The sequence below is a fragment of the Sinocyclocheilus anshuiensis genome, unplaced genomic scaffold (genome assembly GCF_001515605.1).
Source record: "Sinocyclocheilus anshuiensis isolate Anshui unplaced genomic scaffold, SAMN03320099.WGS_v1.1 scaffold2684, whole genome shotgun sequence".
NCBI lineage: Eukaryota > Metazoa > Chordata > Actinopteri > Cypriniformes > Cyprinidae > Sinocyclocheilus > Sinocyclocheilus anshuiensis.
The window spans coordinates 250,922-267,733 of NW_015546023.1; the positions used below are offsets into that span (position 1 = coordinate 250,922).

Genomic DNA, 16,812 nt, shown 5'->3' on the forward strand with positions numbered 1-16,812 from the left:
CTTTGGGCGTCTCCTAATAGCCTCCCCCCCTCATCTGCCCCCATCTCAGAGGTGCATGATGGGATACTTCCCCTTCCCCCTCTCCTCTTCTCCTCGTGCCGTCCTCATGTTTTGTGCTGGAGCACAGGTTCAAATGGTAGAGTTGCCAGGGAACAGTCAGAGGCCATTAGTGTTTGGGACGATTCGCCCTGCGGCGCTGCAGCACTAACCAGTGAGCGGGGGGGGGCATGTAGATTAGCAGCTTCACATGTAATGAGCAAGTTTGCCCTTTCTTTTCTTTTCTTTTCTTTTCTTCTGCCCCTGTCTTTCTCTCTCTGCCTGTCTCTGTTTCATGGCACTAATCCTGTTGCATCATTTTTTTGATTATTTCCACTCCTTTGACTCACTGTCATGTGTGGGACCATATTTTCACTAGTGATAGGGTGATATTTATTGGGCCAGTTTATCGGCTGACTTTTGGATAGATTATTGGTATCAGCTAAAAACACACCCTGCTATCAGTGCTCAAATGTACCAACAGGATAATTACATTTTTTTGTGTAAAATGAGTGTCCACTGCATTTCAGCAATTTTGTTTACATTTCATTCTCTGTACTTGATTTACTCTGATCTAGATCTGTTGAACACACACTGATCTCCACACATGAGTGTGTGTTTAAATTGTGTATGTATAGATTTGGTTATCAGTGAGTGTGTGTGTGTGTGTGAGGGGCGTCTGGTTTCACCCTGAGCGGTCAGGGGCCATAGGGTAATGAAGTGACGGGTTGGTCTGTAAATACAAGCGGGTCGCTCCGGCCGCTGTGAGCAGTAGGCTATCGTGTTGCAGTGAAAATGGAAACGTCAATAAAATTAATCTCGCCACCTTTTGGCCTGGTCTGCTCGCTGTGGTCCACTCATAACACACCACAACAAGACGAGTTTACACTCCCAAACACCAAACACACACACACCTCCTCCACTGATGTTATTAGAGCAAACGCCTGAACTCGCGCTCCGTTTGGCCTGCGTTTGACCACCACACAGGTCTGTGTTGTTCTGAGCGTCTCTGAACGTGCAGTTTGAATGAGTGTGGATTTCGGGCGTTACGAGAATATGAGCCACTACACGCCCTACGTGCATCTGTGAGGTCACTTCCACATCATTAGCATGGATCCACGCGGCGAGGGCGATAAAACAGCACTAGAGAGAAAAATAATAGATTAAAACAGAGAAGGGAAGGAAAGGCTTTCAACTGTCCTTGTATTCTTCATGTATTTTGCATTTGATTACGCCACCCATCTGATATGTTCTCTTTCCTCCTTTTTAAAACGATTAGTTGAAATATTAATGCGTGATTATTGCTCATATAGGTGCGCGTGATTGATGTCTCCCCAAAAACAGAGAGACGTGCAAGTGTAAATTTGTAGAATATCGCAGTGTAGCGCAGGAGTTTTTCAGATACATAATTTAGATGCCCTGAAGGAAGGCTTTCAAGGCATTTTCGCCCAAGGCCAAGAAAAAATAACTGACTTTTAAAAGTAAATCATTTTTGCTAATGCACAATTAATGGCAGAGGAGAAAGAAAGTAAGTCTGGGAAGTAGGTTATGAAGAGACCCGACCTGCCCTCACACATGCACAAGGAGTGTCAGGCGTGCTCGTGAAATGAGGTGCAGGAAGTGGAGGGGCTGCAGGGTCGTGCATTTGTGTTTATCACATTGGAGCTTTTGTCTTTGCACCAGTCCTCAGTATTCCTGCATGACATCAAGCAAAATAAGGATTTAACGTAAGGGTGTCTCTGTCTTTTAGGGTTTCTGTAAGTTTGTGTAATGTTAATGTGTAAGATTGTGTGCCACGTTTCTAAAAAGCTCTCCTTTCGTCCAGGAGATGGTTTAGACAACAGCGTGGCCTCACCCGGCACGGGCGACGATGACGATCCAGACAAGGACAAAAAGCGACAGAAAAAACGGGGCATCTTCCCCAAAGTCGCCACCAACATCATGCGGGCATGGCTCTTCCAGCATCTCACAGTAAGCCTTTGTTTTTTCTCTTTATGTGCTCTTTCAACCTGTGATTGGGAAAATGTGAGCTACAAGTAAAAGTGCTGAGATCTCACACTGAACTCTTACAAACCAGAATTAATATACTTTCATTGACATAAATATAACAGTTAGATCCGGCCCTCAGATCTGATTGGACGTTGAAAGAATGCCAACAGCACTGGGACTTTTCACTGTTTGCATCACTCCACTTCACTGTGTTGTTTTACTCAGCGACATGCAACAGTTGATCCTGATTTGGCTGCTTTTCTGGAGCGGTTTTCATTTGAACAGCTGAAATAAATGATTTAGCTATATTGTGAGCGTAATCTTCAGTATCAGAATATAAGCAATTTCACACTTGCATTAAGCTGAATCACAGCTGTAGTGATACTCACAACAAATGCAAATGTGCCATTACTAATTAACTGGCAGTGATTGACCACTCTAGTTCTGATAATGCTGTTTTTCATAAGTTCTTCCCAAAGCACATTTGTAGGGTTCAGTGTAAGTCTCCGCTGGTCCAAACGCTGGCTGTTGTGGCACGAGAGAGCGCTGTGTGTGTGTGTGTGTGTGTGTGTGTCGGTTTGGATGGGTGGCATGCAGGTCGTGTTCCATCGGCCTCTCTGATGTCACGACATCATCCGCGGCTCAGGATATATCGATCAGGACAGGAAGGGTCAGGTTTCTGAAGGAGCTGCTGCTGTCCCTGAGCACGTGAATGCAGCGTGTGCTCCACAGGAAACTGAGAACGGCTGCTGTGTTAGGACTGTGTGTGTGAGGGACATGTCCTGCAAACCCTGAAAAGGCCCAGAGTCCAAGTCTGGACCCGGTGATCTAACCCGAGCCAAAACAATAACGCTCCTTAAATACAGCTAATTAAAACGGCCGTAAATCCATTAGAAAGTTCTGTGGGATAATCCGAACTCTGCCATGCACTTATAACTCTCATCATCATCAGAATGACTCCACCGCAGCCCAATTTGACAGACAGACAAAGAAGCTTTGCTTTTCTCGGCTTTATTCTTGTGCTCTTTTCATTTGTCATCCCCTTCACACTCCCAGAACCGCTTGGTGTGCTCAGCTTGTGTGTAAAGTAATGAAGAGGGAGGCGTCAACCCACCACCTACCTCGCCGCTTTTACCCACAAACGCCTCTCGCTTCATTCACTCGGCTCCATATCACGCAGGAATTTCGCACTTTTTTCAAAGATCATTAGGCATCTTTACTGGCAGCTCGGGAGATCTCCATTCACCACATTCACAAGAGATGCACTCCTGTTCTTTGAGATTTGTTTTAAACGACATGAAAACATAAGGAGAATTTTCATTAGTGGAAATGCAGAAGTTTCCGTCGTCCTTTTAGATGTTTCTCTCATTTCAGAGTCTTTTATGAGCGCGAGCAATAATCCATCCTTTTTAACCCACCTTTCTATTTTTTCCATCCTTTTCTGACCAAAGAGACTTAATTTAATTATTCCGAAGTACCGACCGCAGCCCCCCGCGCAATCCTTTACACCGCATGGCCGTGCCACACACTAACACATCAGGCCTTTTATTTTAATTTGTTAAGCAAATGTATTTTCCAGTTCAGGATGCATTTGTGCGCGGGTGAATTCATGGGGACTTTGGCCCTGAATGGCCCGTAGCGGCAGCTCTCCATTCAACCATTCATTGGCGGGGGCAAAAGAAAAGCGGCGAGGTTGTATTTTCTCAACCGCGGGGCCAAAGCGGAGCTGCTCTTCCATGAGCGGTGGGGGTCCCTTTACATATGTTCTCAACATTGAGCCATTGTCACCTATTCTGAGGGGCTCAAAAGGACGTAACCCATTCCCTCCCCCCATTTCCATCCCCCACGCTCACAAAAAAATGCACCGGCTAACAGTTACAATTGTGGGCTGAAATCGATGGCCTCCTCTTCCAAGCAACACTCTCCCTCTCTGATGCTCTGAGTCAACCCTTATAAGGATGAAGTCTCTCTGAGCCAACAGCCAATCCCACAGAGGTGCAGAGGATGGACCCACAGGAGATACATGTGGCACATTCAGCACCTGACCGAAATGCTTTTGTAGAACTCCAGAGTTTGGGTCAGAATGCGCTGCAGTCGAAGCCCCAGAGATGTGCTCTTCCTCCTGGAGCACTCTGGATCTCTTCCAGTGTCATTAGCGGGAGGAAATCCCAGCTGGCTGCTGTAAGATTTCCCATACGGCACAGAGCTTATGTTATTGGAAAGATAAACTCCACTGTGGGGTGTATTGCTCTATTAGGCTTCATATTTAATGAGCAAGAAAGAGAAGGACCTTCTCCACGGCTCACAGAGAGAGACGCAGGGCAGCGGTGAAGTGTAGTTTGTACTGACATTGTCGCAGGGTCATCCAACAGTTTAATGGAGACAAACTTTGAATCCTCTCAATTAGTCAGTTGGTCTCCTGCTAAGATGAGGGTCAGCCTGCAATGAAAACAGGAAGCACTCAGTTACAAAGATAGCACTCCAGGCCTGTGCTGTCCTTTCACTTGGGTAAACCTTCAAAAAGCTGTGAAAATAAATAGGGTCATTTGAGGATGACCTGAAAGGCGACTCAACCAATGGCATGAGTTTGGGGTGGGGCTGTCTGGGGAAAACTGAATATTTATTAGAAAATAATTTAGGGCAGGACTAATCCATAAATCCACCCAATCTATATCCTTTTTATCCACCTGGATTTGATCGGGTCATGAAAAGTGAGCTGTGATATTGGCTAATGTCATTTTAACCCAACAACAACAACAAAAAAAATACCCAATTTTTACGTCAGCTGAAGAGTAACTTCAGTGGTGGAGAAAGTTATTACATGATGTTTTCTACAGACACTTATTAAATATAGGGCCATTTAATAATGAGGGTTGACTTGTTGACTTTAGTGAATCAGTGAAATACAGGCAGCTGATGAAAACATCCTTAACCAGAGACATAGCAGCAAGTGTCACATGTTAATTTCTCATCTGCCGCCTTTGATTCACGAGTTAAAATCGTCATCAGATACTTGTGTAAGCAAATAAACAGGATCAGCCAGTGATCAACCTGTAGAGTCACACAGTAAAGCAAACAGACCCGTTCTTGAGGCTCATCTTAGACTAAACATTTGGGCTGATCTGCTTTGACTGTAGCTGTTTGCATGTCTGATTCACGTCAGTGTTAATTTCCACTGCAGAACATCTGACAACAGTTTCAAACAATGGGCATACACAAACACAAAATGCACATTTAAAATACTCAAATTCTTCCTCACTCTCTCTCTCTCTCACACACAAACATGAAATGTGGTCTGTAGGTTCTCTTCACCCCCGCCGCATGTAAACTCTGGGTTTTCTCAGGAGAGGTTTCCTCCCTCACTGTGTGCTGTAATGCAGGGCATTCTTAAAGCAGCGGTTTCATTTAGGGCCCAGCGAGGTTGTTTTGTGACGCTCCGGGGGGTTGCAGTGGGGCAACACTAATCTATCATGGGCTTGTTTGCCCTCTGTCAGCAGTGCAGCCTATATAACAGTTCTGTTCAGTGAACTGTTAACACTGATGTGTTACTGATCAAGTAACTAACTATTAACATTACGACAGTTTTGCTAACTTTAACTGTGCTTATCAGCAAAATTCTTACCATATCTGAAAGTGAAAGCTGGCCATAGAAGAAGGCATTTTACACTAATGTGTGCTTTTACACCCCTTGTGGCAATGCTGAGAATGCAACGCAGTTTTGGTGAAGCTGTGTACTGGATAGTGACCCTAGAGAAAGGACAGACTCTGGCTGCTGTCTGCCATTTGTTCTGTTGATTCCTTCTCGTCAAACTGAGTTGTAAATCTAGAAATCAAGTATGTCACTGTAAACTGCACACTGCTGCAGTCAGCTGTAAGTGCATGTTTGTCAGAACCTGTGAATCAGAGAGGCTGAAAGTTCAGATGTCCATATCGAGTGACTCTTTCATTCTTGCAGGTCGTGGAATTAAATGAGAAGCCACATCCACCTTCTTTTCATATGTAAGGACTTAAAAATAGTTGCTGTCCATGTTTGCAAATCTGGGTCATCAGTGTGCCTGGGAAGAGGCTTTGGCATCAGCTAGCAATTGGCATTAAGTTGTTCAGCATCAACATTTACTTTGCCTCTTAAATTCATGTCTGTTGTAGGTGACATTTAAAGATATGCAGCATACACTAACATGCTTCAGCATTCAAAGGTGCTGTTTAGGCAGCAATAATAAAAAAAAGTACATTTGATTATTCGCTGATTTTAGGCACTTCCTTTAATGAGATTTGCTTTTAGATCACTGTGTCCATGTTTTGAACTGTTGCAGCTGACTTATGCTTAAATATGGCAGTTTGTAATAACATTTTTAACCTGAAGGCAGTTGTTGTTCCTTTATCTTGATCTTGTCTTTGAGCATCATCCTGTATGTTGTGTAAGTTATGGCATGTTTATCATGTTTCGATGCTTTTTAGAGATAAACGAGTCTTTCTGAATCTCAGAGACAGAGCAGAATCTTTCAGTTGAGGGATGACCTTGCTGACGCTTGGAATGTTCCTACATACTCAGACTGAGTCAGTATTAATAAAGATGGCTTGAACAGGCTGGAACATGCTGTTCCATGCATGTGTGTGTGAGGGGAATGCATCTACTCTGACATGAAGATGCACATAAACAGTGAGGAGAACAAGAACTTCAGTTTATTAACTCTAGATCTCACTGGACATATCAAACTGACCTCCACGCAGACAAGTACACAAGCCAAGGTGCCAATGCCTGTCCAGAAGATTGCAATAATGTGGTCCAGATTTGTTGTTATTCAGGAAGCTGTTATAAATTTGTGGAAAGTTTAACTAACTTGCTCAGCCTGATTCTCTTCAAACTGTTGCTCCTCCATGGCAGTTGTTGACGTAAAAGAGCAAACCTGTGATAGTAGAAGATGCTAATTCCTGCTGTAGCACCTTTTCAGAAAGGCTATAACTAATAAATTGTGTTTGTGTGAAATCAATGCATGCATTCACCTACTTATGTCGAGTATGTCTGAGGGAGGAACTAGGGGTGCGGTCGAAGAAACAACTCAGACGTAGAAGCGGAAAACTAAGAAAGTATGGTCGTGTGTGTGGAGCAAAAATCAAAACCAGACTGTGTTTCTCTGTTTAGTTTGTCAGGGGACTGGCACTCCTCTGAATCCCAGAGCTCTATTTCTGCTCTGTGATCTTCCCGCCCATTCTCTGCTGCTGTTTTTATTCTGTTTTGTTTTTCCAGCACTTCTCCTCACGGGCCTCCCTCTGAGTTCTGTCTGCACCTGCTTTCTATTTCATAGTGACGACCGAGCGCTGTGGCTGCACAATATCATTTCATATCTTGAATGGTGCATCAAAGGCAACAAACAAAATGCACCAATTTGCTGTGGTTTCCGTTCAGCCTCCCAAGACGTTGGCAAACTGAGGCCTTCCATCGCCTGGGCCGCCACACTGTGGTGCCTATATCTGATCCTCACTGTTCAGTTCAAGCTCATAAGGGAGTTTTTCATGATGACTTAAACCAGTGAGCAGTATCAAAAACATCCACAAAATGCCAAAGAAAGAAGGCAGAGATAAATAAAAGAAAGACAGATATCCTAATCAAACCGGAGCGTTTTGGAACCAGATGTGAATGCATGTGAATATTGATCAGATCGCAGTAGTTGTAATGTCCCCGGGGCACGACAATCCCTGCTCAAATCTACAGCGATTTAGATAAAGATTCTTAGCGAGACATTACAGGTTTCAGTGAGCAGAACCTCCTCCTTCTTTCTCCTCCTCCTCTCCCTCTTCAACTGGGGTGCAGAAGAAAAGCAGGGAAAACCTGCAATTACACACACTCTTCTGAATCTCTCTTAATGTTCATTATTTAAAACCGGCGGCAATTACAAGTTCAAAGGGGCTTAGAGGGCCAGCAACCCACATAATCGCCAGCAAATGAAGTATAGCATGTTCACGGCAGTGGAGCGCGCTGCTGGGGGGTGAATCATACATTTCCATACAGGCACAAATCTCTACCACCTCGGGGCTCCGGCATGCACTATCCCTGCCTCGCAATCCTCTTATCCACGGCTTTTTGTCTATCAAACTTCACCCTGTCTTATGTCGTACAATCACTGCTGTTTGTCCTTATGTTTATGGCTGCCAGGCCGCCCACCCTCTCCTCCAGATTACTCCGCTCTGTTTCTCTCTCCTCCTCTCTATTCCTCCCATCTGATGACACATCTACGTGATGCATGTGCAGGAGTGAGCCGGTCCCGGCAGGTGTATCTCAGTTACCTTTGGAGACAGTCACAGTGGCTAATTCTGTCCACAGGTGGCTCTTTGCGCATCGAGAGGAGGGCTCGTGAGCCCAGCGGTTAGCTCTGGTTTCAGAGCCGCCCAACTGGCGGTCAATGTATACATCCTCCTCTACATCTACACTTCCATACAAGAGGCTCTCTTTCTGTCTCTGTGCCATGGTTATCTTCTTCCTCTGTCCCGGTTCAGTGCTGCAGGTCACCTCTCTTTCTGTTGGGCTTTCGTGTGCCTCCCCCGGTCAGCTGTGCCGCTGTTTGCATTAGGGATCTTTGATAAAATCTCCATAGGGACCTGCTCTAGTGCTCACACCATTTCCTGCCTTTTGCTCTCATTGTTTGTCTCGCTTGCATGGGGAACGTACAACTCCCACCTGAATTCAATAAAACGTTGACGCTCCTTGGCGTGGTGAACATCAGACAGTTCATTTTTCATTCAGCAAAATCTCCTCAAAAGGAAGCGAAGGCTGGCTGTTTCATTAAGTGGCCCATCCAGGCAGACACGTGCACCACAGCAGAGCTCATGTTTGCCCAAGCAAGTGTGCATATTGGAACGGAATCCATGGGGAGATTAATGGGCTACTGCCTCTGTACCATTGATTATCTCCACGCCATTTTTCCCTCTTCCTGCACACATATTAAAAAGTAATGAAGCCTATGGAGGAAAGGAAGGCAAGACTTCACGCATCATTTTACGTTATCTGGACTCTAACAGCAAGGAATCTCTTTAAGGCATGGTTTGAGCAGTATTAAGTAAACATATGTGGAATATGCCTTTGAAACAAGCTGTGGCGACTAGAAATAAAATGTGCTTAAGCAAAGACAAGCCCCTGACACATGGAGGGAACTCTGCAGATGTTAGCAATTTTGTTTGTTTGTAGCTTTTCTAACTTTACAATGAGACCTCAATTGCTGCATTGGATTTCTTAACCAATGACAGTAATGGAAATGTGGAGGAACATTAGAAGAGTGATCTACAAAGCCTGTTCAATAGTCTGTTATGGGTCTCTGGACAAATGGCAGTCCATGGTTTGCCTTCTATTTGCAAAATATGAATGCCTCAGCCAGCACTGTGCATCTCCACTCTGTCATAGCCCTGCTGAAAGGGTGGGGGTGGGGAGTGTGCTCTTTCAGGAAAATAACTTCCTGAGACATTACGTGAATCAGCAGACAGCCTTATGGCCCATACCTTCCCAAGAGCCTAAACTCTGGAGTTAAAGGTGAGGAACCACATTGAAAACCTGATAGAAAACAGTTTTTCCTGCCCTGCAGTGCTTTATTTTGAATGCTCTTGGCTTTGTTTGGTTTTAGTTTGTGGTAATGACTTCTGCACTAGATCTTCCTCTACAGAGCCCAACCCTCAATGGCATAGCCATTACTTAAGCACTTTTACTATTATAGAGGCACGCCGCTCGATTCCCGTCAGTCAAAGTTGACTGTACTGCGCTCAACTCTGTATTGGATCAAGAATTATTGTGCAGCGCTAAGGCAAGTGATCAAGAAAGGGAAAAAAGGAAGAGTTAGAAGCAGTAGCATAGAAAATACACAATGGAAAGAACACAACAAGAGCTGTCTTACACCTCAAGCAGGCTTCTCTGCAAAGTGATTGGAGAGGAGCGGGGCTTGGGTTACATTCCTGAGATGGGGATGGCTGGTGTTGGTTTCAGAAGTGGGGGCAGGTGGTGGGGGTGGAGACAGCTCAACAAGTTGTTGAAAAGAACACAGACGCTTGTCATCAGCCTCCAGAGCAGGGAGCCATCTGAATGCATTTTAGTTGCAGAGGTTAATGACCTCCCTTTGCTCTTCCGTCCTGCTGGAGTCCTGTGCACCAGCAGCACTCTGCTGTGTTTGAGCTCACAGCTCTTGCTTGTGGCCTGGATCAGTCCAAAAAGCTGTAAGTGGATCCTGACAATCCCTTTTTATCTCTCCCTCTAGGGCAGCGCGTAAACTCTCAGAGTAACGACGGTGTTTGGATTACTGTAGCTCCCTTTGATGCCTCAGTATGCACCATGCAAAGTGCAGAAAGAAGAAAGACAGAGCCAGAACTGATATGCACATTATTTTTAATTTGCTGGTTTAATGAACCTACAGTACATCTACTACAGGGACAGTACACCCAGAGCAATGTGGGGTCAAGTTGCTCAAAGGCACAGTGATTTGGGAAACTCAAACCTGCCATGAATCGCTCCTTTGGGGTTTGAATAACCCTGCGGTTATTACACAACTACCGTTAGAGTTGTTAATCTGCTCTGATATTCAAGGTTGCAGTTCTCACCAACCTTTCAGGTTTCAAACGTTCTTTCAACCTATGCAGTTTCATTAGGTAGGGAACTGTTAGCTAAAAACAAGAAAGCAGGCTACATTTCTTATTTGTGCTGCCTGTTGACCCCCATCCACTAATAAACGGTAAGCTGAGCAAGCTGTTGGTCATCCTCTCATGGGATTGTTGGGTAGCTGCCAGTTTCCTGCTTGCTTTGTCAGTGGATAAAGTCAGTAACAAACGAGAAGCCTACAGCCAAGCCGGTCAGTCAGGTCAGAGGTCAGCAGGCCTCAGGGCAGGATTGAGCAGAGGATCACTATGGGGAGAGCACAGGCAGCTGGAATGTACCTAAAAGAGGCCCTTTGCTCTGTTCCTTAGCTCTACTGCTCTTAGAGCCATTAAAACTCTTCATACATCCCTTAGACTAAAACATCAAGAGTGGAGAGTCCCCAGGGCTCACAGCAATCCACTGCCTGAGTGTGCAGCGCTGACGGGAGGTCTTGATTTTCTTTCAAGGGTAACAAAGCCCTGTGTAAGGAAGAGTATTTCTGAAAGATCATAAACGACGAAAGCAGTAAGCACAACAGGTATGATTTGAAGTCTGCTTTGGCTCTGTTAGCTGTCTCGTAAGGTTTTTGCGATCATGACCGTGAGAGATCTTTCTGATTATTCTGTCCTGCTTCGGTTGGCTTGATCATGTTAGTGAGGCTGAGTTTACCGAAACCCTTCATGATGGCCTCTCCATGCTGATACTTTGTTTAGTCCTCTTGGAGAGCCAGCGAAATGGGCGCCATGCTTGACTTCTACATTTTTAGCATCGTTAACCTACAGGAAATTGCCCCTGCAGCTGTTTGCCGGCTGCTTGGTTGCTCCACATTCCAAGCTAATGGCTAAACATCGAGGTTTCCTCTACTGTGAGTTTTGACTCTAAAGCAGATTTGACAACTTGAGTTTTCTAGTGTAACAAATGAAACATGACATTATGGGTTTAGAGCTCTGGAATTTTCTTTTGCGACTTCTGGTAAAAGATGCTAAAACGCCATTCATTGCTGCTCCCAAACCAAGCCACAGAGAAAGCATGCGTAAACAACCCTTCTCCCAATTAAGAAGAAATAGGCTAAATACTTTTAAAAGCTTGCTAAGATAAATTAAATGTGTTATGTATATATTAGATTAGCCTGTGCTATTGCCTTGTCCTTCAGTCTCAAATGCCAGCACAAAAGGAGCCTTACAATCCTACGTGCTGCCAAGACCTGCTCGCATAAAAGGGTTTGGCTGGAATATTGAGGGGTTGCTGAACTACTTTGTTGCCTGCAAGGAGAACGACCCCGTTGTTCTTTGGCTGCCCAGTGGCCTTTTGGACAACATTTCTGTTCTCCAGCCCAGTCCATGTACCCCACGAGCAATAAACATACTTTTCTCTCTCGAGCAGGCAAAATATATTAAAGAATAGCGTAAGTAAGTCTTGCCCTGTGGGAAGGTGGGGGCTGGACAGCAGTAAGCCCGTGAGGTCTCGGCTCCATTGTTCACGGGTGCCATCTAGACTAATCAAGTCATTACAGACATTTTTTAGTTGTGAATTTGTTCTGAGGCCAGCAGGTTGTTTGCCTCATTTCACAGGCTTTCATTTTACAGTGTGAACTCGGGTCATGTTTATCTACTTGATTTGCCAATTTGCCTCTGAGCATGAGTGGTCACGTGACTTTATGACAGCCAGTAGTGTCAACTGTCAAGACTCTTTCCCTTCCACTTCTTCCAATCTGAAATTAATCTGTTTAAAAACCGCTGTTAAGGCATTGCAGGGAATATTCCTGCTTGTGCATGCAGTAAAAATGAGCCAGCTGATGATGGAACCTGCTGTAAAAATGAAGTTAAACTCCTGCCCCAGAAGTGTTTGCCTGATCAGGTGGAAAGAGAAATTCTAGGGCTGTTGTGGTGAGACTTTAATTTGGTCAAATGTACACCCTAAAGCCAGAGGGTTAAGAGGATGAGAAGAGATTCAGTCTATCTTCTGTTCCCCTTTCCCTACGCAAGGACATGGAGATCAGGTTCCTCCCCTTGAAAGAGCCGGCTGGCCGCGTCTGTAAGAGAAGCCATGAACCTGATCTGATGATTAACTAGCCTCATCACTATGGCTGTGGGCCACATCCAGACACACACACATAGAAGAGTTTTTTTTGTGTCCAAGTCGCAAGGTCTACACAAACCCCCACTGCTTTACACCCTTAACACTCGCTCTTATTAGAGGGGTTTGCAGGCATCACTATTAATGCAACACCTAGTCAGGGTTAGTGATTTGAACGATCCCCAATCACCAAGCAGTGAACTTCAGCAGATAAACATTTGTGCCAGAGTTTCATCTTAAGAGGCACAGGAGCTACATTCAATGCTGCTAGCTTCATTTAGCCATTGTTTTACTGTCTAATGTTTTTCACGAGCATTATAACCGAGAGAGCACATATCAGTTGCTGGAGCAGTTACAGATAACAACAGCGGCTAAAGAGCAGAACTTTCTCTAATTGTTTGTATCTCTCGGTGTGCGTTTTGTTTGGTGTGTATTGTACTGTGTGTGTATCTCACACTGCAGTGGGTGTGTGTTTGTTCCCCTGCGCGGTTCTCTCTGACGACCTTGAGAATGGGAGTGATTGATTTTTAGTGCTAATGCTTGTTTACCCTCAGCAACTGCGTTCCAGGCCAACCTCACGGGGGTGCCCACCTCCTCCTCACACCCCTCCCAGCATCCCCCTCCGCCTAGCCTTGCCAATCCATGTTTTTGCGGGGCAACAGTTTGCTTGGCAGGCAAATTGATAGCTAGAGTCACTCTAGAACCTTGCACCATCTTCAGTGAACATAAATTATTGGTGTAGAGCAAACGGGGGCTGGCGGCAGTCCAGCGGCTCCGAGCCCAGCCCAGCCAGCAATTGTTGTGGGGGAGAGAGAAAGAATGGGAGAGAGAGAGAGACACATGAAGAGAGGGAGTCTAGCTGCTCTCAATAGCTTTTCATGGCGTGCTGGGCTCCAGGTGCCCCTTTGAAGCCACATAAATTGAAACTGTTTTACCTCTGAAAAAAACCAGCGTGGCAGTCACGACCGAATCTGATCCCAGAGCTGCACGAAGACGCGTTTGTTCATACGTGTGCACGCAGACAAACACAATGAGTGCTGGCATGCATGCATCGCTTAATCATCGGGGGGTGTATTTGCGGTGGTGCATTTCATAAAACTGAGGACGTGTTCTCTTTTGTGCATGCATGTGCGTGTGTGCGCATATGAGCGAGTCGAGATGCATTCTTGCCGGCTTCCTCCTTGTTTGGATGCAGGCTAGTGCTGAAGAAAATCAAACGCACACAAAAGGCTACCTAAGCACACACATTTAACCTTAGACACACACAAGCTAGATTACATAGAAGCAAGCTCCTTTTGTCCATCTTTTAAACAAAACAGTCTTTTAGCTTCTGTTCTGCTGAGCAGAAATCAAACACAGCACCGCTAACACACTTCATGAGTCATTTCATAATCAAAGTTAACTTTCCAAAGAAATCTGTATTTCCTTCTTATTACAAATACAACAAACACACCATTTTACAATTATTCGTGAATTTTCCTTGTAAAATGGAATATATATATATATATATATATATATATATTCAAATCAGTCTTATCAAAATAAACCTGCAGCCTTCATTTGGTTGTAATATCATTTTTGCATAAACGCACATATGTAAATGCATTATTAACAGCCTCTCTAAATTTAAAATATGCCAATCTTTCTGCAGATTTCTGTGTAGCAGATATTAAAATGTCATTCTGGGCTTTGATTGATTTTATTTGGAGTCTGTGTTATCTTGCTGCGCTCAGTTTGATTAAACATACAGAAACAGTCAATTTGAGCTGCACATCACGGGGAAACTCAAACGCTTTGGCGATGATGGAGTAGTTTGGGGATAATTGAAATTGTTGGTAAGAGACAATGGAGTATTGAGAATTAATTTAATTAATTTCGGTTCCACAAACCTCCAAAACAAAAAAAGCGTGTTCGAATGACAGTACAGCAGTGCCTGCCACGTGCTGTTTGCGCTAGCATGTTAGCATCGAGCTAAATGCATTACGTTTAGGTTTGTGCATTTAAAACCGCTGCATGCTGTTTTTCTGCAATGTTAAACGATCCACTGCACAATGGATTGTGGGTTGCAATAGCCAAAAAAGCATGCACTGATACACACTTCATAAATGCACCGCATCATTCAGCCTACTGTTTTCAACATGCTACTCCTGTGCACTTATTCTTATTTCGCCTACTATTTAGGATGGATAGCATGTGAATTGGGCTGCAGCGATGGAGAGGCATTCAGTAGTTCAGTCGGGGGATGTGCTGGGTTTCATTAGGCTGCAGGACTCTTTAATTCATTGCAGTCTGGCCTCGTACTGATGAAGTCATTCATCAAGTGCACGGTCAGCCGCTCCGCTGGGGAGTGTGTGTGTGTGTGTGTGTGAAGGGGGGTTGATGTGTGTTTGGGGGCACTGGGGGTTCAGGCTCGACGTTACACTGAGTTGCGGTGAAGAGCACATCACACCCTGTAATTTAGCCAATAGAGTGCAAACACACATGTACACACATGCACTCTGGGAAATAAAATCGGCCCACATGCACTTGCTGTGGACTGTATGATGCACTGACACATCCCAGAGGACTCCTTCCCCGACCGCGTGTGTGCGCTCAGAATGGCGCGAGCAGCAAAAAGCCAGTGCCATTAACAGGCTGCAGCGTAATTAACAGTTGATTCGATCGCATGCTAGCACTGGCATCTGCAATAAAATAAGCTGCTCATTTTTCTGTCTAATAATTTATAGACTGCACCTCTTCACATTCTGTGGTCAGTCCGTTTCTCAGGATATTGCTCCGGCTCTTAGTAATTCACTCTATTGATTGAGTTTAAAGCGACAGGAACACTTTCAATCTTTCTCTGATCTCTCATGCTAAGTTTACTCTTCGTCATGCTGTTAGAGTGTCATGCACACCGCTGGACGAAATTAATAATTCATATTAAGGTAGTGCTCTGTTCAGGTTTCACTTGTTTTGTCATTTGATGCTTTATTTTACAGTGCTAGACTCGACCTGCGATGTCACTCGGATGCGTGTTACTCTGGTTGCACAGCTGTACTTACAGAATGGAAAAATTGGCTGCTCAACAATGTCTATATTGAAAAATATTGAGAGAAAGACAGAGACAGAGGTGCAATTGCAATTGCTAAATCCTGATATGTGTTCCTCTGGCTCAGTGGTAGAGCATTGCGTTAGCAGCACAAAAGGTCATGGGTTCAATTCCCAGGGAACACACATACTGGTAAAAAATGTATAGCCTGAATGCACTGTAAGTCGCTTTGGATAAAAGTGTCTGCTAAATGCATAAATTAATTAATTAAATTAATTAATGTGCATGGGAAATCACGTACGCATTTCCATGGCCATGTGCATTGTTTATCAGACCCAAGGTCTGTATTTACAGTGATTTGTGGAGCAGAGCTCAATGAAACCGGATCTGTTGTATATTGTGTGTCTGCGGTCAGGATATCTTAAGCTGGGTTTGAAGGGTTTTAAGCGCTTTCTGTTTTTTTCCTGGCGGGGGCGAAAAGATATAATGTCAACTCACTGCTTAAAACGTGTCTCTGGTTTGTTGAAATCATTGGGTTTGTGGTGGCTGGAGGAGACATGCAGCGCTGCACTATTTATCACCGATATGGGATTGTTTTAATTAGGGATGCACCGATACCACTTTTTCCAGTACTCGCTCGATACCGATACTTTTATTTTTGGTACTTGCCGATACCGAGTACCGATACCAATATTTTCATTGCATTTGTAAATTTTTTAAATATTGGGTACAGAAACCAAAAGAGTATGTATAATGTTAGTTAGTTAACTTCATTTATCAAATAGATACAGTCAAACCTAAATTTACTCAGACACCTTCAGCATTTCTCACATTATCACAGTTTATTCACTATAGTTTAGAAAATGGTAATAAAATATAACAAGAACTCAGAGTTAAACTGTGTCAGAACAAATTCATCTTGATAATGTTAGATAACTTTGATAGAAAGGTATGTAATAGATTACAATCAACCAAAAATTAGACAGCTGTTAGTATGACAGTATTTACACAACTATCAATACTTAGTCGGGCAACCCTTAGCCTTAATTACAGCCTGTAGTCTCCTGGGCAT

At 44.2% G+C, this 16,812-nt stretch overlaps 1 protein-coding gene across 5 annotated transcripts in view; it reads left to right on the plus strand.

The window, feature by feature from the left end:
- LOC107698619 (homeobox protein Meis2) overlaps positions 1–16,812 on the plus strand; it is a 62,687-nt gene that overhangs the window by 22,984 nt on the left and 22,891 nt on the right. For 4 of the 5 annotated variants that reach the window (XM_016499674.1, XM_016499677.1, XM_016499678.1 and 1 more), the window contains exon 8: positions 1,862–2,007. In XM_016499674.1, the coding sequence (XP_016355160.1) occupies positions 1,862–2,007 (146 nt within the window). The remainder of the gene's footprint in view (positions 1–1,861; positions 2,008–16,812) is intronic. The other variant, XM_016499675.1, reaches the window with a different exon arrangement.